The 25,659-nt window shown below is 34.7% G+C and overlaps 3 protein-coding genes across 4 annotated transcripts; 2 read left to right on the top strand and 1 right to left on the bottom strand.

Annotated features, from left to right (window-relative positions):
• Positions 1-179: 179 nt before the first annotated feature.
• On the bottom strand, positions 180-7,376 carry LOC105157816 (uncharacterized). 2 transcript variants are annotated; one of them, XM_011074299.3, is made up of 13 exons: positions 6,803-7,376; positions 4,972-5,124; positions 4,666-4,878; positions 4,503-4,592; positions 4,208-4,324; positions 3,400-3,669; positions 2,787-2,943; positions 2,580-2,657; positions 1,971-2,071; positions 1,569-1,739; positions 1,286-1,360; positions 814-921; positions 180-625 (listed from the first exon to the last, which is right to left on the bottom strand). In XM_011074299.3, the coding sequence occupies exons 1-13, from the start codon at positions 7,196-7,198 to the stop codon at positions 311-313; spliced, it is 2,244 nt and encodes a 747-aa protein (XP_011072601.2). In that variant the 5' UTR covers positions 7,199-7,376; the 3' UTR covers positions 180-310. The 2 variants fall into 2 exon arrangements, with proteins under 2 accessions (XP_011072601.2, XP_088735273.1); XM_088879147.1 differs by lacking the exon at positions 4,503-4,592.
• Positions 7,377-12,864: 5,488 nt separating this feature from the next.
• Positions 12,865-14,884, top strand: LOC105157858 (exocyst complex component EXO70A1). The gene has a single exon (XM_020692826.2). It carries the CDS (start codon positions 13,036-13,038, stop codon positions 14,740-14,742), a length of 1,707 nt encoding a protein of 568 aa, XP_020548485.2. The 5' UTR covers positions 12,865-13,035; the 3' UTR covers positions 14,743-14,884.
• Positions 14,885-15,018: 134 nt separating this feature from the next.
• LOC105157815 (disease resistance protein RGA2) lies at positions 15,019-18,292 on the top strand. The gene has a single exon (XM_011074298.3). The coding sequence runs from the start codon at positions 15,307-15,309 to the stop codon at positions 18,163-18,165; it is 2,859 nt and encodes a 952-aa protein (XP_011072600.1). The 5' UTR covers positions 15,019-15,306; the 3' UTR covers positions 18,166-18,292.
• The last annotated feature ends 7,367 nt before the right edge of the window (positions 18,293-25,659 follow it).

Here is a 25,659-nt window from a genome sequence, read left to right as displayed (position 1 = left end):
TGTTTCTTTATATTTGCTTGACTCCTCATTTTGAGTTGACGTATTAGTGTTTTGTGTCGATCATTCATATACTCAATCAATCGTTTGTACTAGCAATCTATATACAATTTGTATGATGCACAAAGCTACTAGTTTCCATGTATTTTCCAGTTTCTTGGAAGAAAGTAAACCAGTCTACGTACCGCAAACAGTTCCATTTGTTTTGAAGCATAATAATAACTACACAACTGTGTCATTGTGCAAACAGTTGGAAGCAGCTCTTGTTATGTACATGAATTTTGCAGTGAGTCTTGAATCCTATCAGATGCATCTAATCACCAGTACAGATATCACAACACACCTCCATGCACCCGAAACATGCGAGAGCTGTACAGAGCTGAGTAAGAGCAACTGCACATTGGTCGTTGAGCCGGTTGCAGAACTGAATGAAACACATGCAGCAACAGCAATCCACCACTCTCCCACAAAAATCTGAGGCTGCTTTAAATATCTTTTCTGAAGTTTCGTATAGCTTAGGCTCGGCATGTTCAGGAGGTCGGTTTTCAGCTGTGGCCTGGACACTGCCAAAGCCAATGCCCAGTCCCCGCAGGAATACTATCTTCTGCCCTTTAAGGTCAGGCGTTTTCTGCAGTTTCAAGAATTGTCTAAGTTCATGGAGACGGCTTAGAAATGGTTAACCACCTAACAGATTGGTTCTGGAATACAAGTGAATTCTAACGCAGACTTCAAATTATAAAGAAACTAGAGCCCATATAGATAAGAAACTACATAGTCTGCAGGAAAATTTATGTAATTAAGTGCCAGTAGACTCACCTCTTCTGCTGTTTTTGACTTGGAAGATAACTTCGTTTTATCAGTCTCAATTAGAATCATGATCGTATACTCAGAAGGCACCCCTGTAAGCAGGCTTAGTTTTGTGGCCTGCAGGTATGGAACAATTCTGGTCACTAAGATTCACACAACTGAGATAGATCGGGAGCATCAAAGAAAGCATTAGTATGATTTCTGGTCTAGTGAACTTTCCATCAGTAATGTAGCCTAGCACACATTTGAAAATTGTGGCGAACATGAACATCTTACACAAGCTCGAGAAAATTAATGTGCCCAGCAATGCAGCACTGATCAAGAAAGAATTCTAATATTTACCATATCTGAGAGCTGTCAGCCTAGAGTGTTGTGTCCATAGGATTTACAAATTCAGAATAATTGTGGTAGTTTGATCTAGAAAGAAAGCAACATCGGTTACTTCATCATGTAATTCCCTTCAAACCGAGAGACAACAAACCTTTTCCTCCAGTTGTTTGCTTCCGGAAAACCATGCATGGGCTGTAAGTGCATTAATTTGTCTCCTTGCAAGTACCTGTCATTGGAAGCAAGTAGAGTGGTATGTGAAAGAGATTTTGTGCTGTTTTAAGTTTACTCAGCCATGATCCTCAAGTAAAAGTTAAAACAGGTTTCAACTGAAAGAAAAGAACTTGCAATGAGAAATTCCAAGTGCACTTCAGAGCATTTGTCAACTTCCATTAATTTTCCAAATATAACTTCTTGTTAAGAAGGTGAAACCTTACTCTGTCAATAGGTATATTTTTTGCACTTTGCACTTTCACATTTATCTCAAAATTGCTTGAATCAGCTAAGGTGCCACCAACTTCAACTCGGTCAGGAAAGTTTCCACAATATCTTCCTGATATAACCAATGGACATCCAGCCGACAGGTCTGGAATATGAAACGGATAAATCTGCAGTGAAGAACACAGATTAAAAATGAAAAGGGGTATCCCATAAGGAATGTAATCAAGAGAATAAGAAAATTCTGGAAATAATTAGCTTAGAGAAATAAAAAAAATTCACTGATTAATTAATGAAAAGTGAATACTATGATTTTCCATGAAAGGGGAATAAACACCAAATCTTATTTTCTCCTCATGATGACAGGGATGAGTCAGGACTATATTCGGAATTCATCATACCTCAAGGGAATCAAGATGTTTCAAAGCATCAACGGTTATATCTGCAAGTACGACTGATGATGCTTTACTAATTAATCTTCCCATTCGCGAGTTGATTGACCCTGGCAAAAGGAACATTGGAATAAAAATCAGAGGTACTGAAACATTAGGACCGGGATCTTTCCTGAAGGCTCCATAGTCAAGTGGCACATAAAACATTAATCCAACATGTAGCTAACAGCTTATGTATTTTCTTCTCTACAAAGTTCCCAACCAAAAATATTCACATTTTGAAACTTCATATTGCTGGGTATTACAACTGATGAAATCAATGTGAGGTACTATTTTTGGAAAGTTTGAAATTGTAGCTTCATAACTGGAAATTTCTCCGCAATGAAGCTGACAGCTCTTATATAATGCATTTCAGATGGTTAAAAGAGAAACTAAAACAGAAGTTGCATATCAGGTATGCCATCTCATGTGTTTGAAGAGAGGATGAATCCAAGTGTTCATTTAATACTTAGAAGTATCACAAATTTCTAAAGATGAGCTTCAACCAAATTAAATATGGTGATATCATGAAGAGACAAACAAATTATCTGTCCACGGAAATGGACCATAAAGCCCAACCTATATCAAAAGCAGCATCAAAATAGCCCCTCCCGATTTGTGCAAGCATTTGCAGGAAGTAATGATTGCAGTAAGAACCTGATATCATAAGGCAGACTTGATGTCAACAGTCAAAAACACATGCAGTACCAAATAGAAAAAAGGGAGCACCATAACTTCCAATTCAATGGACAAACAAGGAGATTAATACAGGAGCAAACACCTAACCTATGCCAAACGTGCAAATTCGTGGACTGGTCAACCCTCCCTTCATGAGGTGGCCTCTCATTGCATCACAAATGTCTTTTTCATCTTCAACGGCTCCATCAGTAATGAGAAAAATTATGGGAAGTACATCAACAGTTTTTGAGAACATGTTGATAGCCTAACATAAGCAAATTACAGAAAGTGATGTATGTAATAAATAGAAAAGATGAATCATATTTCACCATTTGATTCCTGCATTAATATGTAGTTCATGTTATAATCAAACTAGCTTTACACTTCTTGCATGTCGACTAAAACATCACAAAGATTTACATATGTTTCCAAGCAGTATCTGCATGACGATATATGCAATAAAAGTTCCTTGGGAATGTGTGAGGGAGCAGAACTCAACCAATCACAAAATATTCTTAAAAAGAAGCCTCCAACTACTGCCACAATCCATTCCTTACCAAGCCAAACAGGAAAACTTGACATTACGTGCTTGCAGTATGGGCAATTATTTAAACTTCATCGCCTCATTGACATTTTATCATTAAGCAGGCCAAAACTTTTGAACCAAAATTACCATTAACCACAAATTCAAGGATCACTAGATTGTGGTTTTCTAAAATACCTGGTCCAGAGGAGCAGAGATGTTTGTGCCACCCTCAGCTATAAATTTGGTCTGAATCCATTCAGAAACTTTTCCAATGTGCTCCTTAGTTGCTGGTACCAAAGATGGAGAAAATAATAAAGAACTTCCATTGAAAGCTATAACGTTGAAAGTATCTACAGGATTGAGCTTTAAAAGAGCAGCTACAAGCGCTGTTTTAACATTCTCAAGCGGACTTCCCTGCATGCTTGCGCTTATATCAACTAAAAACGCCACTTCTTTTCTGAAAACCTGTAGAAAAGAATAGTCAAATATAATAACCAGCACAGAGGATATCAAAGCCACCAAAACATAAAATAGTAACCTGAATACGTTGAAGGAGGAAGGACCACAAACATTAAGAAAAGAAAAATGTTTATGGAGATTTTACCAAAAACTTAACTTCTCTGAATTTAACTATTGATCCATTCTAAAAAGCCTTTAGTATGTAAAAGCTAACGAATAAGGAGGTAAAGCGTGTATAGATAATGTAACATTTTAAATAACGAGGTTAGACAAGCACAGCTTCTGAAGGTAAATTTGTTTTCTGAAATATCTTTATTAAGTGGAATCATGAAATGTTTTTTCTGGACATTGCGCAGAAAGAAATGCACACCTTGTTAGAGCATACTCCTAGATAAGACAGCTAAAATAATGAATACAAGAAGCTATGATGCAAATCAAGAAGTCAAGATTTATACATTTACAAAAAGACCAAAAATGTAACTTGTCCTTGTGACTTTTAGATATCAGGGGGAAGGATTAACAAAGAAGTAGACTCCTGGATTACCTTACTACTTATCCATTTCCCTGGGTATAGATAAAAGCAAAACATCTCCCTCTGATCATAATCATCCAAAGATGGAGACTGCAACAGCAGACCGCCAACAATTTCACTTGAAGAAATCTGGAGAGTTCATTACAAAGCATGTATCAGAGACAGTGAGATAATTACTAGGTGAATAACAGCTCCCTGCACTTTTCTTTATTGGAAGACGACCGACCATGCTCAAGGACCTGTTGCTTAGCATGACAACTAGAGCAGATGTATATATGAGAGAAAGTAAAGAGCACATAGATCTTACATTGTATGAAAAATTAAAGTCATTCGTGGACCACATTGAAACTTCTCTCTCATAAGAAAATCCAGTTTTTGAGCCTTCTTGTCCTATTCTCTATCATAGAAGGATGAGTTAAGATGATGGTTCTAAGATTCTTGCCAAAGAATAGATACACAAATGTGAATACCTGCAAAGGATGACTAGCACTTTCAAACAAGAGTTCATTTCCAATTCCAGAATTCACATTCACTAAAATCTTTTCCTTTTTAACTAAGTTCTTCACCATAGGAAGGACGTATGAAGGAAAAACAAAAGGCACGTCAAGGCAAAATTGCCCATCTTGATAGAACAACTTCTGGGACCAACTGACTTTAATTGATAGCATTGTTCCGCCATCTACCTGCAAAATAGAAACAAATATAATATCATGAGCATGCACGGAAGATATTTGAGGAACAAAATAATTGAAAAATTCCGTGGAAACGACAGTTGCCTGGGGAACCCTTAGTGTGTATATCTGGCCTTTTATCAGGAATCCATCTTTACTGCTTGCTGCTTTGACCGCATCTCCTGTAGCTTCCAATGAAATCAATTGTGTAGAGTATGACTTGAAAGGGCTTTCAACTTCTACACCTAGAACTGAACCCTGTTAGCCAAATAATGCTCAATGAACAGTGAAAACATCAAAGTTGCAGTAAAAAGTTTGTGCATGTTTAAGTAACATAATGCTAGTATTAAGCACAACCAATACAAAGCCAACCTATGAAGGCAATATCGTTTACAACAGCTTATCCACCGGAGTTAGTTGCACTAGCGTACTACTCGTGCAAGAGGGATTTGGAGTAAGTTAGCAAAAGAGCAATGGAGCTGATACCATGAAGATCAAAGTTGATCTCAAAGATAATAGAACAAACACTATCCAAAGTTGAATTTGGTCGGCTCCTAAGTCATTCAGAATGTATAATAGTCTTTGAATAGGTGTTTCATACCATCCCATTGCCAACAACATGGAGGCCATATTTATCTTCTAAACCAATTATCTTATGATCCAACTCGCATTTGAAACTTTATTTCATCGCAAAAAAAAATTAAAATTAGCATGTTAACCTTTAACCTCAGGAGCACACTTCAAAAGTATTTCTCCGTGGTTAAAGCATTTGTTTGACCTCTATTTACCAGTTAACATGGATAACTAGCCCATTAACAAGCAAATCAGAGTTCAAAGCCACTTAGTATCGTAAAGCAAACTAGCCAAACAGTTCTAAGTCCATTAACTAGCTCCAGATCCCTTCAGAGTCCAGACATTTATTAGCAAATCAACCAGAGAAGAAAAGAAGCCGAAAGAGATTTTGTCTTTCTATAAATTCTATAAGGAACGCAGTCCCTGTCATAGCATTGTGTAAATTGCCTGTTGTCCGCATAAAGACAAGGAGACCAACAAAAGTACCAGCTAATACGAGTTTTTTTTATGTGTCGCACATTAGATATTTGTTATAGTGTGGATGTTTTATCGTGGCCTCACGTGTTCTTTTGTAAATTAAAATATATGATTAAATTAGATCATAATTGAAAATGAACGGCAAAAGTGTGATATAAGTGTGAACGGATGTGTGATAAAAAATCTTTTCCCATCTCCCCTGGCATTGCAAAAACGCTGGTGATGCTCATTTACAGCATATTCATTTAACACATAAATGAACAAGTAACAGAAAAAAGCTCTATCCATCTCATATTAAATTTCTCAATTGTAAACCCTCATGGGTTTTCACATAAAAATTTAAGACTGGAATATTTCCAATGGTTTTCAGTTAAACTAGTGGTCAAAACGTTAGATAGTATTTTTCGAAAAAGATTTTGTATTTTAGGGAATTAGAGATTATTTGTGAACGTCCCAAGATAAGAACATAAACATTCATTTTGATGATGCTATACATGTGGGATATATAAATTAGTATAAAAGATTTAATTCTACTTTAAATAATTTTTTTCCCGTAAAACTATGTGGTAGAATCATTAAGTGATGTTGTTTAATTTAATTTCAGGCAATTATTTTATGAAAGATTAGTTGTTTTGCAGAACCCTTAACTATCTGTTAATATCATGTGCAAGAGTATTAGTTAACACCATATATACATACATAAAAAAAGATCAACAAAATCTTTTCCAGCCACTATTCTTAAATCATCAACATTTTCTAAGCAATTTTTGCAGTATTACAGAATTTCTTTTAACACATCATTCACATTATCGGATTCCCTTCTGTAATAATAAAATCTCAGCAAAACCCACCCCAATAAATTAAAGAAGAAATATTCACAGCTGACCTGTTCGCCCATCGGCACAGCAATGCGGCAGTCACAACTCCTACTCGCAGCGACACAGTGTACTCTCCACGCGCCGCTGACGGTTACGAAAGCCGTGTCCAAATAGCAATCCACCTCCAGCTCCACCCCATGCATGTGCAACGGAATCAACACCGGCGGGTCGCACCTGCCGTGAACATACGGCTGGTAGCTCGGAACATCAGGATTATCCACCACCCCCGGCTCATTTATCTCAGCGTACACCATAACCGCGGTCGGTAGGTAACTCTCCGTCTCGGCCGTCATCTCCGCCCCACGCGGCGGCGCCAAGGAGACTGTTGGTGCGTTCTTGCCGTAGTAGATTCGTTTGGAGAGCTTGAGGCCAAGTTCAACTGCTTTGGAGAATTCTGCTGCCATTTTTTACTGAACGGATATCGAAGACGAAGTGAGTATTTCTGAAGGATTTCTTGAAGGCAGAGGAGTAACGGCGAACAAGTGTATGTGATTAATGCCGAACAACGCTTGGCTTTCTTGAGCGAACTCTTATGAAGATGGATGACGCTGAGGCTCAGCTTTCTGCGTTGAGACGGATGTTTGTTTAATCACTCAAATTAAGTTATGGCTTATTACCATATGTAGCCCCTAGAGTTGTAGGTATTTGCATATTACCCTCTCTCCTTTGAAATCCCGGAAAAGAATTCAGAGTGGCGTTGCTTTTTATTACGGAGAAAATTATATTGACGTCCCTTGAGTTTAATTTAAACACACAAATATTCTTTATTTTTTATAAAATTGTAGATACACCTATTTAGGGGTGTTAGTATAATATATTTTAAAGGGTATTTGCGTAAATTTTTATTACTCAAGGATGAGTAATTTATAACTACAACTACAACTTCAAGAACTTGAAATCTTACGTGGCATGAATTTACCATAATAAATTTGATGAATTTATTGTTATGAATTTAAAATTTTTACATACGATCAATTGATCCACACACAACAAAAGTCAATTACAAGTTGATGTATTGTATATAGTATTACTATAGATTAATACCGTACTTCACATTGTAGCCAATAGATTAAGCTCCGACAAACTAATCTTTCTCGAGTCCACATATTGACAACATGGTACCACTAAATATTGAATTATATGACTACACTTATCTTTCTGAAAGAGACCGACATTTTTATAATCGAAAAGTGACTATAAAAAATAGGAATAATTACATTTATACTTCTTGATTTATAATTTTCTTATATACATTATTCTCATTTTTGTACAACTACATAAATTATTCTTAACAGTAAAAAATCAGTATAGCTTATGAATTATGTTGATATTTCTGGAAAGTGTATGTGTAGTTTATTTAAATAATGTCGATATTTTTAATGAATGTATGTGTTATTTTTCAAAATATATGTAGATAAGTTGTGGAGTGTTGATTTAATTATTCCTAAAAAAATATCATAAAAGTTGGTACACCAAAAGTTTAATTTCAACACGAGAGAAAGGACGATCATTCAAAAAAAAACCAAAAAACAAAAAAAGGGCAAGGACCAAAATGTAAATATAGAAAGGACATGTTGATGGATTGGAGGGTTGTCTGTTTTACGAGACAAGTCAAATTTTGAAGCACGCAAAGTTGGTTTGTTGTAAAGAGAATAATGATTGATTGATTGATAGAACAAAGTTTAGCATGTTGAAGTTTAGAGGTAATTTTTTGTCTTAACAAAGAGATCAAGTTAAGCATAAGTACGTAGCTTGGCTGGTGGGGTGGGGTGGGGTGGGGTGGGGGTACCTTTAATTTGAGTAGTTAACAGTGTTTATTGTCCCCCATAAATCAAATAATAATGATGTTGATGAGCATGAGAGTGCATGCCCCTAACTATTATTCTCATTATTATTCTTTTTTAATAAATTAATAAAAAGTCGAAGATGTTGATGATTTTACGGTGTGAGTGTAATTTTTTTTAAATATAAATCATTTGTGTAAGTAATATTAATATTTTTATGGGTGTATGTATAATTATTTAAAATATATGAGTAATTTATGTAAATTGATCATAGATTATGTGGTGTACATGTAATTAACCCAATAAATATGAAGTTATGGAGTGAAGTTATAATAAATGTATGTATATTTTCATCTTATGTTATGTAAACTTATTATTTTAATATCATTCATTATTCATAATATCTTAATATAATATCATTATCCATTTTGGCACAAATTTGACCAAAACTATTAAGTGATTTTAAATGACCAGTTGCAAGCATTAAAATTTTCAATTGGAGGTTGATGTTTGAAGTAATTTACAACTGAATTGGTGTCGTGAGACGTATTGTCTGCACTGACTTTGTATGAGTCTCACGATTTTATTATAAAAAAAGATATCTCATTAAGAAAATAATGTATTTAAATTTATAAACTATTGAAATTTCTCATCTGCAACTAATATAAAATATCTGTCTATATCAATATTCAATCACCACTTTGCTTTCAATATATTAATTACATATACCTAGGGATGTCTATGAGACTGACATTGTGAATTAATAGTGGAAAGTTTAATAAAAAAAATGATATATTTATATAAGGCCGGTTATATCCCAGTTCTGTCACAAAGACAAAATAACGTATACTCTTCGTCGCATGTACAAAAAAGTCGTGCTTGTAGAAAGGGGTGAGTTTCTTAGGGTAATTAGTGACCACCAAAATATGCGATAAATTACAACGAGATCTTTTTCAAAAATTTGACATAATGAAAAAATGGATTTGACTAATTATTGAACGACTATTAAAATCAAAGGTATTGATAATCTCTTAATATTTATATCATGTTTGTTAGAATTTAACCAAAAATGTATTATTTATTGATAAAATAAATTCATAATATGATTGGTGGGTAGTCAATCAATTGAGGTAGTTAACGAATTGAGAAAACTTTGTGGTGCACCTTGGCCCTGAAGTGGTCCATGCCACGGTCCAGGAACCTTATTCTATAGCCATATTTATGTACTTTAATGCCATGTAGCGTTGGATCATGTTGAGCAACATAATTTCTCATTGTATTTTATTGAGAGTTTACAGATAAATATAAATTTTAGATATACGGGCTTATAAAATAATTTAAATAAATTTAGACAAACACTCTTTAAATTCACTATGATTATCTCAATGTGAAATAATTTAACCACCACAAAATATTTCTTGCACCAAAATTTCATTTAAATATGGTAAATTACAACGAGCTCCTTTGAAATTTGACATAATTATATATAGTTATTCGTTATTTGAAAAATTACTGATACAGACGTAATGTTTGATAAAATTATATAATTATTGGATGGAGTCCTGAATTTGTTCACTTTGCCCTTGGTGTATTTTTGCCAGAATAAAAAATTGACAAAATAATCGAACAAGATGGGTGGACAATTTTGAAAAATTGCAAACAAATAATCCACTTAGTCCACATAAAAATTTCAGAAAAAAATTAAAATAAGTCAAATTAGGGGTAAAAATGAAATTTTCTTTTTGTGTTATCAAGAAATTTCGTAAATTTTATTAATGCACGACTTTAGTTATTGAATGAAGACGGATTCGGGATCATTATGTGTAATTTTTCAAACTACAAATGGTTACGTGTAAATACAATAAACTTTAGAAGAGACAGTGTAACTTTATAATTATATGAATGATTAGGGAGCTAATTGTAATTTAGCGTTAAAAATATAATGAAATTAGAGAAATGCAGGCACATCAAACATCAATTGCGGCGGACCCACTTATTCCCAATTAATATAGCCTGAGAAAATGTGAGAAATGCGGAGACAACACAGGGCCCACCAATACACATTTATTTAACCTAAAATAATAAAGAGTGGGCCCCTCACTGTGGACTGGAGATGTCCTGATCAGGAAAGCACATGTAATGACGACTGTAGGCGTTTGCTGCAGTTAAAAAGATTCACTGCTTACCTCTATATGGGTTTGGTGTGTATTAAAATAGTGGGTCAACGTTAGCCGCCGTTAACCTTCACGATGTTGAAAAGGAAATTTGAGTGGATGGATCTCAAATCATGTGTTTTTCTATTTTTTAACTACGATGTGTTGCAATTTATTGTGTGTCTTGTCTCAATTATGGGACAAATGCATTTCTTTTCTTCAAATACACTCGCTAATGAAATTTTAATTTTCATATAATTTAAGGTTATAATTTTAATTTTTTATCTTTTCCGTTAAACTTAACGAAAATTTCTCCCATTTTGTGTTGTTTTTCGAATTTCAAAAGAGAATAAATAAAAAAAATAAATTTAAGCAATAATTTTTCTAAAATTTATTTATAATTTTTTGTTAAGATTATTTAGAAAATTTGTTACTTAAATTTATTCATTCTTTTTTGTTTATTCTCTTTTGATGTTTTAAGAAAAATGGGTGCATTGAATTACAACTTGAAAAACACGGCAAAATGGAAGAAAAAATTAATGGAAGGATCAAAAGTGCCAAAAAATTAAAGTTTGAGGACTAAAAATTACAATTTTAAATTATTTGAGAACCAAAATCGTATTAGTTACTATATTTAAGGACAAAAAATGCAGTTATCCCCTTAAATTATATTAGAGATAATTATACTTATATATTTTTATCTATGATTTATTTGTATAAATTACGTTTACTTTTAAAAAAATTATACATATATTGATCGGATTCATCAACATCGTATATGCAAATTATTTTTACTTTTTTTAAAAAATTATACATACATACCTTCAGAAAACATCAACAATGTGACATAAACTACCTCTATTTTCTTATTATCATAGATAATTTTTGTAATTACAAAAAAAATAAAAAATAATTTATGTAAATAAATTATAAATTGGAGGTGTAAATGTAATTGTTGATTATATTATATTAATTTAAAATAATATATTGACATAACAAGACATTTTGAGAGTGGTTAATGCCATTTGCATTGACGACCAGTTAGAATCGAAACGCGAATAAGATCGTTTAGATAAAAAGTATAATTATTTAATATCATAAAAAAAAATCAAAATATCGAAAATGAATGGGGTGTCGGGCAAAATAGGTAATGTAAATTTAATTCTATCTCGATAATGAGATATTATTATGTTACGGGCAATTTGACGTTTAAGTTAGTATTTATAATTTTTAAATGCAGACTTAAACAATTCCCTTCCTATTTATGAAATTATTTATATGTCCCTATTTAATTATTTATTAGAAAAATAAGATTGAGATGAACAAATATATCACATATACAGAGTGATAGAAAAATGAAGGGGCAAAGAAAGAAGAGCGAGTTTTGTTCAGATGTATATGGGCTCGGATTTAGAAATAAGAATGGCCCAATCAAAAACAATAGGCCAAGCCCAACCCAATGAATTATGGGTTTGAATTTTGAAAACTAGCTATTGTGGCATGTCGTTTCTACGTGTATATAATAAAATAAAAAATTTTCACGCTTTTAAATATATTATAAATAAGAGTAAAATATATTAATCAGTATATAACATTAATAAATAGAAAGAAAGAAAATTAATAATTTATTAATTAATATAAATTTTGATAAATTGAATAAGTTAGTGTTTTTTATATCATGAAAGACAGTTTTTACTTCATCAAAAAATTGGTGCAATGGTGAAACGGTTCGTGTCATCTTTTACTATCAATCTTGTCATGTTTATCATTTATTTTATTTTTAATTATGTATTGATTTTTATTTTTAGAACGTCTGTCATATCTATTTAATTATAGCCAATATTATTTACTTGAAAAAATTCTAATTCAAGTCGAGTTTGGCCACACGTGAACCAATTATATGACAAGATACACTTAACGTGTAATATTGTAGATATATAATTAAGGAAAAAAAAATCATATATTACACTTATATAGGTTGACTAAGTATTGTATATATATAAGTATTTTCGGAGTCAATCAATCAATGTAAGTAGTTGATTGGAACCTCTCTCTCCAGAGACGTGTTTATCTCGTGTTGTCTTAGAGAACTGGGATGTCTTCTTAACGCGTTTTACTAACACTCGGACTGTTTAACTTCTTGAAATCGTTATTAGTTTATTATAAGTGATGTTCGGAGAGAGTGTTGGAATGGAGGCTGAATTTTCAGCAAGCCTTCAAAGTGGACGAATTCTTGTCAACAAACATCTTCAAGATTGTCGAAAACTGTAACAACGTTAAGATTCCCATATCCTGCCGGATTCCATGCTCAAAACTATAGTCACCACTTTCCAAACTGTGATGGGATCATCGCTGTCCCAGCAATCCGCCGTTGACACGATTTCTCAATGGAGCTCCCGCCCTTCTCACGAGCTCATCTTTGATTGCGGCCGCCGTGAAATAGGGCAGTACATGCAGGCCGTCGACAGACTCCAGCAGTCGGATAATGTAAGGGGGTCGAACGAGCTGATGTCGACAGCCCTGGCTCGACTCAAGCGCGAGTTCATCGCAGTTTTGAGCAGACAATCGGAGTATCAAGCCGGGCCGAGTTCCACCATGGAATGGAGCTCGGTGAATGATAGCACAGCCTACGTGTTCAGGTATGAAGATTATGTGGTCTCTGAACCCCCAAATATTGATGTGGTTATGTATCTGAGAAATATAGCTGAAAGAATGAACAGTAGCGGGAGACTTGGGGAATGCATTAAGGTGTACAAGAGTCTGAGGAAATCTTTTCTTCAGTCTCAGTTGAAACGGCTTCGTTTTGAGGAGCTGAGCACAGGTTGTAGCACAAGAAGGTGTGAGTGGGATATGTTGAAGGTGAAAATGGAGTTGTGGATTCAAGTCTCCAAGATTTGTGTTAAAATCTTGTTTCGAAGGGAGAAGCAGTTGTGTGAGCAGATATTTGACGGTCTTGGGGATAATGCTGCGAAGGATGAGTGTTTTGTGGGAACTGTTCATGATTTTGCTGTTGATCTATTTACCTTTGCTGAAGAAATGAGTACGAGTAATCAGCCTTATGATAGGATGGAGACGGTTTTAGGCGTTTACGATGCATTTGTTTGGGTTATGCCGAGCGTTGATGCCCTTTTCATCTCTGTGGCAGGGGAAGAGATCAGAAACATATGCGCGGAAACGCTGTCCAGGATTGAGAATGATGTAGGGAAAATGCTACATGATTTTGAAGATGCTGTGCTTCGTGGAATTTCTGATGTTTCTGACTATAGAGGAGAAGTTCATGAGTTGACAGAGTATGTGATGAAGCAGATTGATCTCATTGTGAGAAACAGGAGGCTGCTCACAAGCTTGATCAAGTCAACCCCATCGTTGGATTTTGGTGATCTGATCATTCCTCGAGGGGATTTGATGGATTCCCACAACCATAGTTTTCTTGAGCTTCATCTGATCTTGATCATCGTGGTTTTACAAAGGAATCTAAAGAAGAAATCTGAGTTCTTCCAAGATCCCTCTTTGCGCCAGTTGTTCATCATGAACAACGTTCGTTACATCGTGCAAAGAATTGAAGGATCAAATGAGTTACAAGAGATGATTGGTGATTCTTATCTCAAGAAGTTAAATGAGAATGTTAAATTAGCGATGATAAATTATCAGTCATCTACTTGCAGCAAGTTCTTGACTTGTTTTGAGGAACCTGGCTTGTACATTACTCGGTGTTTCAGATCCCGGCCCTCGAAAACTGCAATTAGAAGGAGGCTAAAGGCCTTTAATGCTGCATTTGAAGACATTCAGCTCCTCCATTCTGTTTGGACAATACCGGATCTGCAACTCAGGGACGATCTTCGTGTTTCCATGTGCGAGAAGTTGGTTCCAGCCTATAAAAACTTCCTTGAAAAGTTTAGTAGTAACCCTGAAATAAGGCTCATTCTGCACAAGTACACCAAGTACTCAGCTGAGAACCTGCAGGATCTAGTCTTAGAGAATTTGTTTGCACATACAGAAATTATTGCATAAAGATTGATTTTTTGTTTTTTGTAGAAGGAAATGTACAAAAGTTGGCATTTCTAGGAGACCCAGAAATTGCATTGTATAATAATAGGCATCCAAGAATGTCTCAGCAAGATCAATAATACATTGTATTTAGTTTTGTTTTCTACTTATGTAGTCTGGTTGATCCTTTGTTTTCTTTGCCTTGTGTTTGCAGCCAAATTGCAATAAACTAAACAACAATATTCACAGACCCAAAGGTCAAGTCAACGAGTTGTTGTTTCCTGTGACAACCAAGGGAAGTTGTCTGAAACTTCTTAATTTTTGACAAAGTCTCTGTAACGCGTTATTGAAAGTCACCTCCTTTATGTCTTCTGCAATTTCCTTTAAGATTTAGGACCCACATGACTGCACAGCCACTTTCCAACCTTTTCCTAGCAAATTTTTTCATGTAATATTATCTTGTCCCAAGCACAATATATAGTGTTATTACCATTTTTCTTTCAATCCACCAACCAATTTGTAACTATTCTTTCTACAATCTTTGTCCAAATTCAGTTTCTCCTATTCAGTCTATTGCCATTTACACCCATGTCTGATGCAGTAATAACTGTAATCCTCACCCAGGTGGCGACAATCATGGAACAACAGATCAGGCGGCAGGTGAGATTAGTATCTGGGGTTGGAAAAGAAGTCAAGAAACTCAAAAGTGCATTTGAGTCCATTAAGGCCGTTCTTGTTGATGCTGAGAAGAGACAGGTGAAGGAAGAATCAGTCAAAGTTTGGCTCGAAAAGCTCAAGGATGTTTCCTATGACACCGAGGATGTTTTGTCTCAGTGGATAACAGCAAACCTGAAGGCAGAGATTGAAGGCCCTGGAAGTCATTCTTCTCCTACTAAAAAGGTATGCTCCCTCGTTACTTTACCTTGTCTCGGTTGCAATAGAGTCTCCCTTCGTCGTGATATAGCTCTCAAGATTAAAGACATCAATGAAAGACTCGACGTTATTGCCACTGAGAAAGATAGGTATAAATTCAATGTTATAATGGGATCCCCTGATAGGCCTAAAACTACGTCTTTCATCGTCGTGCCAGATGTACAAGGTAGAGACATTGATAAGAATACTCTAGTAAGCGAGTTGTTGTCAAGCAGCCATCAAGAACAGGGGCTTAATGTAGTTTCTATAGTGGGCATGGGGGGCATTGGTAAGACGACGCTAGCACAAGTAGTTTACAATTGTAGTGCTGTGATTGAGCATTTCGAGAGACGAATGTGGGTGTGTGTGTCGGAGCCTTTTGATGAGGTCCGAATTGCCAAAGCCATTTTGGAAGATGTTGAAGGAAGTGCCCCATACTTATTTGAACTCGAGACCATAACACGAAAGATTAGGAACCATGTACAAGGGAAGAAGTTTCTCCTTGTTCTTGATGATGTTTGGACGGACGATTTTAGGAAATGGGAGCAGCTTTTGAACTCTCTCAGCACTGGTGCAGCTGGAAGTGCAATTCTAGTCACCACCAGAAATGAGAGGGTTGCAAAAGTTATGGGAAGCAGATATAACCTTCCTTTAGGGCAGTTATCGGGTGATGACTCGTGGTCTTTATTCAAGAGGATTGCGTTTTTTGAGAGAAAGGCAGAGGACTGTGCAGAATTGGAGGGAGTCGGGAGGAAGATATCTGATAAGTGCAAGGGCTTACCTCTTACTCTCAAGACTATCGGCAGTCTCATGCGATTCAAGAACTCATCAAAAGACTGGCATGATGTCTTGAGTAGTGAGTTCTGGGAGTTGGAAGAAGCAGAAGGCCTTTTTCCTCCTCTGATGTTGAGCTACTACGATCTGCCCTCAACGATGAAACGTTGTTTCTCATTTTGTGCCATATTTCCTAAAGATCATGTCATAGAGGTGAACAATTTGATCAGACTCTGGATGGCACAAGGCTATCTTAGTTCTACTGAGATGGTGGAGATGGAGGCAATAGGTCAGGAGTACCTGCAGAACCTGGCCATGAGGTCTTTTTTCCAAGACCTGCAGAAAGATAAGGATGACAAAAGAATTTTAAGTGTAAAAATGCATGATATGGTCCATGATTTTGCTCAGTATCTAACCAAGAACGAATGCTGTGTGATTGAAGTTAACAACGATTTGGAACGAAAAATGGAGTTATCCCACAAAAGGGCCCGTCATGTTACCTTGATACGTTCAGAAGATGCTCGTTTCCCTAACATTCCGAATGTAGAAAAGTTCTTCACATTTTGGGTTCAATCTTTCCATGATTCTCCACCTATTGTTAGCCAACTTGACAGAGTTGAACCTGAATTGCTGCGTCGTTTAGCCCGCGTCAGGGCGCTGGATTTGAGCCGCAACAGAATAGGTGAGCTTCCAAAAGAAATTGGGAACCTGATCAGCTTGAAGTACCTCAACTTATCCCACAATCCATTTTGGGAGTTGCCAGCAAACCTGTGTGATCTGTACAATCTGCAAACACTGAAACTTTCTGCCTGCGACCATCTGAGGAAACTACCTCGACATATTGGGAAGCTAATCAACCTGAGGCATCTTGAGATCGATCGTACCGACAGTCTCAAGACATTGCCGAAAGGGATAGGCAACTTGAAATCACTTCACACACTGAGCAAATTCATCATCGTTCGAGGGAATGACAGAGGAGGCGCAACGTGCGGGCTAGAAGATTTAAACAACCTCAACAACCTCCGCGGATGTCTGAGGATCGAAGGGCTGGGACATGCTGCAAATGCCGACGAGGCCAAGACGGCTGACCTGCAGAACAAGAACCATCTTTCTGAGTTGCAGATGGACTTCAGCCCTGCAGTTCAAACAGGCAGCCAACATGAGGTGATTGAAGCTCTTCATTTGAACGAAAATCTGCAATCTTTGCAAATCAGTTCATACAGAGGCACTACATTCCCTAGCTGGTTCATGACACTAACCAACCTGCAAAAGCTTTTTCTGCAAGACTGTCAAAACTGCACATATTTGCCTCCTTTGGGAAGATTGCCATCGCTCCTAACACTCCACTTGGAGGGCATGAACACTGTAAAGTTTCTTGGCCTTGAGTTCTTGGGGCTCGATGTAAACGACAACGACACGATGAACGGCGAAGGCGGACCAGCATCATCATCAGAAGCAAAAACTGCATTCCCAAAGCTGAAGAAACTGAAGATTTCGAAAATGCAGAGTTGGGAAGTATGGAATGTGATCAGCAATGAAAGAGAAATCTCTGATGAGAATTTCAAGCTCATGCCCCGTCTCAGGTGCTTGAAAGTGTCAGACTGCACCAAGCTGAAGGCGCTGCCGCCTCTTCTCCTCCAAAAGTCACCGTTAGGTAAACTGCGCATCCACAACTGTCCACTGCTGCATCAACTTTACAAGAGGAAAACTGGAGACGAATGGAACAAGATTTCACACATCGCAAAAGTCAGGATTTCTTAAATGCTTTGAGTTCTACTAATAAAATTATGTACATACTTTTCTCAATTTCGTTTAATAAGTAGTAGTTGCCGTTGCCTCTCTTTATACTTTGTTATAACTTATGAACGACGCCTATCGTTTGTATCCATTTGCTTGGTGTCTGTGTACTGCTATTCAAGCATGCATCCATGGCTATTTATTTCTTGCTATCATGCACAAAAGTTGTCTCACTTTGATATGCAAATTCATCAGACTAATGAAAAAACTTGAGTAACTGATAATCATATCCCGGACAGTTAAGCATTTTCAGCTACTGATCTTTCATCAGAGGTTATGCAATCTGTGTTCCATGAATTTGTTCCTTTTCTGGGCTTCTCTTGTTGTTGTCGTTTTTCGTTTTGATCTATGTGAAATATACAGACATTGATCCAATGAGGATAACTCCAATCTTGTTTGAGGGTCCCCATTTCTACCTAAATCACATCATGCTCATCTAATAAGACTTTTAAACCAACCAAACAGATCATAATATTATGTCATAGTTGAAACTTGAAGGTAATAAATTGACAAGAAAACTAAAAGTTTCACTCAAAGTCTTACAAGAATCATATTCCTAAGTCCACTTGCCATGTTGAGCTTCCATGCAAGACAAGAGATCCAACCCCCCCAAGCCCCACTGGTATATAGAAAGAAAGTAAGCTCGAGACACAAAAAATTATGTGATCTATGACATTGTCTACAGTTGTTTGAGATCGGTTTCTATATGGTATATTCTTGTATATTACACACATCCACTATTAGTACAAGAATGTCGGTAAAATATCGTGAAATTACATTCTACCCTAATAATTTTTTTTTAGATCCACAATTATTAAATCTAATATAACGTTGGGTCGAACTCCACGGTCCCGACACTCATCACCACCCCACTCCTCAAAAACCACAAATGTGATATGAAGTTGATGGGTTGAAAGCATTATATACACCTACCAGGACATGACTGATGAATTGTACATTATTCAGACAAATCAAATTATATGATCCACCAATACTTGTTGCATTTCATTCAATGTATATACATAATATATATATATATATATATATATATAGATATGCAAAGATGCTTCTTGAAATGATCAAAAGCAATCACACAAATTGCATGATGATTGAGATTTTGGGAATCAAATACTATATTTATATTATTAGTCTATATATCTATCATCAACAGTGATATTTCTTTCTTCATATACTCAAAACTTTTTTTGCACATGTGGGTCTGCATGTATTATATTATAGGAATCTGTATGGTATAATATCTTGTAGACATGGGTCTTAATCAGATAGCTGATTTCCACAAGTTGCTTGGAACTGCAAATCTTGGCATTTCTTCCAATGGGATTTTTTCTTGTAGCAAAGTTCTGGGAAATTTAATTTCGGGCAAAAGACAATTTTCGTCCCACAGCTATAGGCCATTTTCGTTTTAGTCCCGTAAATTTCTAGGGTTTCAATTTGGTCCCGTAAAACTGAAAAATTCACAATTTCAGTCCAAATTTGGCCGGAAAATTTTGTGGCTCGCCGGAAAAAGTCACATGCGATGCATGTGACTTTTAAAATTGGGGGCTCGATTCTGATTGGCTGGAGAAGCTGATGTGGCGCATATGTGGCGCATACTTGGAAATTAAAAAAAAAAAAAACTGATGGGAAATCAAAGTTGTGAAATCCCTGCCATTTGCCACCACCTTTTCTCTTCAATTCCGCAGCCGTTACTTGGAATTTCTAGCCACCACATATACCATTCAATTACCCATAGTAACGAGAACAAAACCCCTCAACCAATTTTGCGATCCGACCACGACAGCGACTGGGCTTTGAAATTGACCGCCGCGGATTATTCTCGTCGATTCGCCGGCGACAGGACGACCCACGATTGCAGATTGGTAGCATTGGATTCGTCTCCTCACTGCGGTTCTAATGGGACCAGTCTCATCCATTTTCATCAACTAGGTGCAAAGATCCATCATTTTGAAGATCTCAGTCGTCGTCTGCCGCGACTGCACCTTCCGCCGGCGTTTTCTCCTTCGTCTGAACGAACCACCGGCTCGAAAGACCATCGTTGAACGTCTCTCGTTCTGGCGAATCTTTTGAGACCAGTCCCATCAATTTTGATCACCTCTGTGCAAAGATCCGACAAAAGCCGTCCTCCGCCTTTGCCATTCTTTTGAGATGTGTCAATTTTTTTTTTTTTAATTTCCACGTATGCACCACATATGTGCCACATCAACTTCTCAAACCAATCATGATCGAATCCCCAATTTTAAAAGTCACATGCATCGCATGTGACTTTTTCCGGCGACCCACAAATTTTTCCGGCCAAATTTGGACTGATATTGCGAATTTTTCAATTTTACGGGACCAAATTGAAACTCTAGAAACTTACGGGACTAAAACGAAAATGACCTATAGTTGTGGGACGAAAATTGCCTTTTGCCCTTTAATTTCTCAAGAAATAATGTATTCAAAGATATAATTTTATTACTAGCAAGCGGGCACATGCGATGGGGGTACATAATTTTATTTTTTATTTTTAAAAGAAAAGCAATATCTATATATTTGTTGGGGGGAGGCATATAATGATGTTAAGAAATAAATTCATATTAATTGTCAAAATACACTCGATATTTATGTATACTTTAAAATTTTATTATGCTTCTTGTCAAATTAAATTAAAAAGACAGGAAATAAAATTAAAAATTATCAAAATTTGATAATTAAAATAATATTAACAAGACTGCTTTTTCTTGTTTTTTATTACTGGATAATTATACCGCTCTCTCTCTCAAGTTTGATGAAATTACATGTAAACCAATATTTATTTATATTCAAAAAATAAATTCATTCATCAGTAAAAATTCAAGGAATCTATTGATATTAGCAAAAGATTAAATGAAAATTCATATTTATCCCAACTGACTTATTATTCATTTATGGAGAGCGTTAATTGATTAAAGAAATATGTATTTATTGAGAATAAATAAACAAGTTGTTGGAGGTAAATGATTGGATACAGCTGATCTGATCAAAGATGTGTTCCAGTTCCCAGCTTTGATGAAACCCACTTATTGGACTATTAAATATAAATTAAAGTTGAAACATTAAATCAAATGAGAGCAGTGAGTGAGAAAAAGGATTGACATGTCTGTTTGTGGCTGTAACATTGCCCACATTGTTATTCACAAATTTCTCAGACACCGAACTAACTAGAAAATGACTTTTATATTTTTCACATAAATGTCAAATCTTCTTTCCATTTCTCTAACTATTAAACCCCTAATAATACTCTTATATTCATTAATCTACAATTTTGAGTGTTGTCATATTATTATTGATTCAGAGGGTGAAACAAAATCAGATGTTGATATTTATGGTGGTGGGAATTTGTAGAAATTTGATTTTTTTTTCTTGTGGTTATAAGATATTAACGTCGAAATCAATCACACTTGATTTTTCAAATACTATTTTACTCATGCGGATAATAGTCGCTATGATTGTAGAGCAGCTAGTGGTGTCTTTTCAAAAGACATGTTGTGAAATTGAATTGATTTACCAACGGATCTATGAACCCATAACTTGACTGTGATAAGCCGTTCTAATCTATTTTATATTTCGATGGGACTACAAGAACAGTCTTTAAAAGATAGTTATTGTTTGAACTGACCATGAACGATTTTTGTGGTCGCTGTGATGGACGTTTCTTTCTTGTTTTTAGAATCATATTGATGCAGATTGCAATTTGATGGATGCCACAATACTTCGTAGGACGAGGCACCGATCACGTCGAAAGCCACATCATTTTTTTGTATCATCCATGGGAACAAGACAATATTCTGGAGAGCTAATGATGTAAACAAACGTCGCACATTGATAGCAAACGAGGAATTTGAGTAGTTTATATAAAAACCTCAAGACCTCCTCTCTCTCTCTAGCTAGATGTATTTTCAAAAAGAAATTATAAAGCTCATACGAAGTTAGAGTAGACAATAACCTACATAATAGGATACCAATAAAGTCGTAAACAACAATATATATATATATAAGAGTTCAATAATGTTAAAATAAAAATATTGGCAGAAGTGACAAATCGACACACAACTTCACGAGTAATGTCTCTGAGGATTGAATGAGGCAGAATTAGACAAGTGATGAGCTGTGTGTATGTATATATGTACCTAAGATTTGATAGGGGGAAGGTACAGAAAAAGTGTAGGGTTTTCAAGACATGAAAAAAGAGTCATTTTTGGATGAATAGAAAGGCAGCAGAAGTACATATGGGGCAATTGTGTCCTAATATTTTAAAGGCAAAGTTCAGATCCCTTTGCTTTGGAGTTTATGGTCCAACCATTTGCCCTCAAATTATGCACTTATATATCTACATCTATTTATTGTATCAATCAATAAATGTTAGGGGATAATTATTATTATTATTATATAGTATCATATAAACTTTCTATTTTTTTAATAAATCAATTACAGTTATTATTATTATTATAAGTCTCAATATTAATAAATACACCAATTAATAAATGTCAGGGATAATTAGACCGTCATTTCTTGAAGTTTGATGTAATTAGACATAAACTCTCTGTAGTTTGAAAACTCGCATCTAATACTCTTGACGTTTGTTTCTATATGATAAATAAATCTCTTTATTAGTTAAAACTTATCGAATTTGCTAATATTAATGAAAAAAATAATTGAATAAAAATTTATATGTATCCTATTTATATTTCAATTCTTGAAAATAAATCAACCCCAGATATTAAATAAGTTCTCTTGCGAAAGAAAACAAACAAATAGTTTTTTTCTTTTCCAAATAAATAATATCAATAACAAAATGAGGAGAGTTTGAATAAAACAAATAAATAATGTGAAAACGTGGAAGCAGTAGATGAAGGGGAGACAGACATGAGACATGTGAAGGAAGCTTGTAATAGTTTTGTTTCAAACACAAACCAATAATGCAGCCATCATTTCATTTGTGTAATTAATCCAATCAGGCGTGGCTGTGATCATAAACACGTACACTCCAACATTAACCAAGTGATGTGGTTTGTAATTTCGTCGATATTAGCAAAGTATTGTTTATTTTAATTTTATATGAATCTCATAATTTTATCTTAAAAAGACGCATCAGTAGGAGGGCTTTGGACTTATAGACTACTCAAGTTTAATGTAGAACGCTTGTTTACATCATCAAACAATCCCCAAATGATGAGTTTGGTAGGGGCACATGGTCTCTTCTCCACAATCGGAGGACTTGCAATTCGATCGATTTCTTGTTACACAAGATATTGCTCGTTTTGATTCATATGAACCTCACGATTTTGTTATGAAAATGCGTCTTGCTAGAAAGATGAGGCTTTGTACCTTATTGGCCATTCAAACATATCGTCTGTAACCAATGTGACAAATTTGTCTACATAAATTAATGATTTCGTTTTCATACGAATAATAGTTCTACACGTGGTAGTGGGCTTCCCCTTTTCATATCATGCAACTTATGTTTGGTCCATCCTCCATTATTCCTCATCAATTTACACTCAATCAATCACAATGCTCTGTTTGTTTTCCACAATTTCATCCAAGAAAAATAATTTCAAGAATCCTAAGATTTTACTTATGAATTATTTATTAAAACAGTTCTCATATCGACAAAAAGAAGATAGAACACAAACAAGTGAAATACATATAGTTTTGTTCGTAATCGCATATTGATAAATCTTTTGAGTACTTTTTGGTGAAAGTTTTCATTAATTAGTGTTCTTTGTGAAGAAAGAAACCCTATGAGCCAAACAAGACTTTAGATTGGGATTTGGGGGTGACTAAAAACAAACCTAATAATTTAAAAGTGGGCAATTTAGGGTGGCGTAGGCATCAAATCCTTTCCTTTGCGGCCATTTGGGATCTCGAGATCGCCCACTTTATGCTTCCTTTGGTTTGTCTTCACACGTTACTAATTATTATTATTTTATTTTTATTGAATATGTTGTTTTTGCGTTCATATAATAAATAATTTTTTATATTTTGAAATATATTATAAATAAAAGTAAAACATATAAATCAACATATTACATTAATAAAAAAAATTATCAATTAATATAATCAATTATTACCTCACAAAAAATTGGTGCGGCGGTATCATTAACCACCGTTTGTGAATGTGAGAGACTTTTCTTTTTATATTGGTATAGATTAACGATAAATAAATTATAATATTTAATCTTAATATATTGAACAATATTTTTATTAAATCGATATATTAATATGACTAATAATAATAAATAAATCATATAAAATGGGAAAAATACTCCATGTTTGATGGGACTCGAATCCATGACTTTGAATACATTTGTAAAATTTTAATTTAAACTTTAACCACTAAATCAAAATACCATTAATTACTAATCATTGCATCTTATTATATATAATAGTTATTCATTTTTATTCAAAAAATAGAAAATAACAAAATCGGATCTCCCAGCAAAGCTCATATGAGGGTCCTACATCCTGTTGATCATAAATTCGAATTCCATCAATATATATATAAGTATTAATTTTTATAACGGATTCACTAAAAAAAAATTAAATTTGGTACGACAAACTCTAGATTTCACCATGAGAATATTTAGAATTTAATTTTCTTTTCTTATTTGGAAAAATTAAAAAAACAAACACATACAGGTATCATTATTTATTTTGGTCCTTTGATAGTTGTTTTATTAATAATTAATTTTTATTAAAATGACAAATGTCTAACAATTGTGGATTAAAGTTTCAAAAAGAATTATTTAAAACTAAAATTATGGATGGTTGTTTTGTAATTAATTAATTAATGAGAAAGACAACCATAATTTGCTATGCTCTTACTTCATTCCCTACCCAATCAATTAATTTAATTATTTAATAAGGAATCTCCCAAGCTTAATTATTTGATGACTCATTATCATTAAAGTGTGAACCCATACAATAAATCAAATCAATTAAAATATTATAATCATTTACTTCATTAATAAACAAAATAGTTCTAATATTCTCCAGACCTACCCCATTTTTTTGTTTTAATAAAAATGCAAATTGGTACGTGCTAGACATCCCATTTATTAGAAATGGCATAAAACAGAACCAAGTAATTTCCGGCAACGTAGGAATTTTAATTCAAATTGAGTTTAATTATATCTAAATTAATTATATAATAAATATAAAAAATTTTATATAATTAATATAAAATTTTAAAAAAATAAATAATTCATATTAATAATATAATTAATTTAATTCGATTAAATTTAATTTTGATAAGAATTTTGGGAAGACATATTCTGAGTGGAAAAGGAATTGGACAGCTCTCCTCCCAACACAGATAATGCAGTGCTGGCAAGTCCACTGAGATAAAGCCAGAATTTAGTCATTTCTTAACAGTATTGTTCGCTGACGTGTCCCCCCCACTCCCAGACCTCCAAT

This window comes from Sesamum indicum, linkage group LG3, assembly GCF_026168435.1.
Source record: "Sesamum indicum cultivar Baizhima isolate 11 linkage group LG3, ASM2616843v1, whole genome shotgun sequence".
NCBI classification, from domain to species: domain Eukaryota; kingdom Viridiplantae; phylum Streptophyta; class Magnoliopsida; order Lamiales; family Pedaliaceae; genus Sesamum; species Sesamum indicum.
Note: the sequence above shows the minus strand (reverse complement) of the source record. Positions and strands in the feature narration are given on the sequence as shown.

Coding starts and splice junctions, on each gene's coding strand:
- LOC105157815 (XM_011074298.3), top strand. CDS start 15,307: ATGTCTGATGCAGTAATAACTGTAATCCTCACCCAGGTGGCGACAATC.
- LOC105157816 (XM_011074299.3), bottom strand. CDS start 7,198: ATGGCAGCAGAATTCTCCAAAGCAGTTGAACTTGGCCTCAAGCTCTCC. Junction 3,670..4,207: donor GGAAATGGATAAGTAGTAAG/GTAATCCAGGAG, acceptor TCTTTTCTACAG/GTTTTCAGAAAAGAAGTGGC. Junction 2,658..2,786: donor AATTTGCACGTTTGGCATAG/GTTAGGTGTTTG, acceptor TTATGATATCAG/GTTCTTACTGCAATCATTAC.
- LOC105157858 (XM_020692826.2), top strand. CDS start 13,036: ATGCTCAAAACTATAGTCACCACTTTCCAAACTGTGATGGGATCATCG.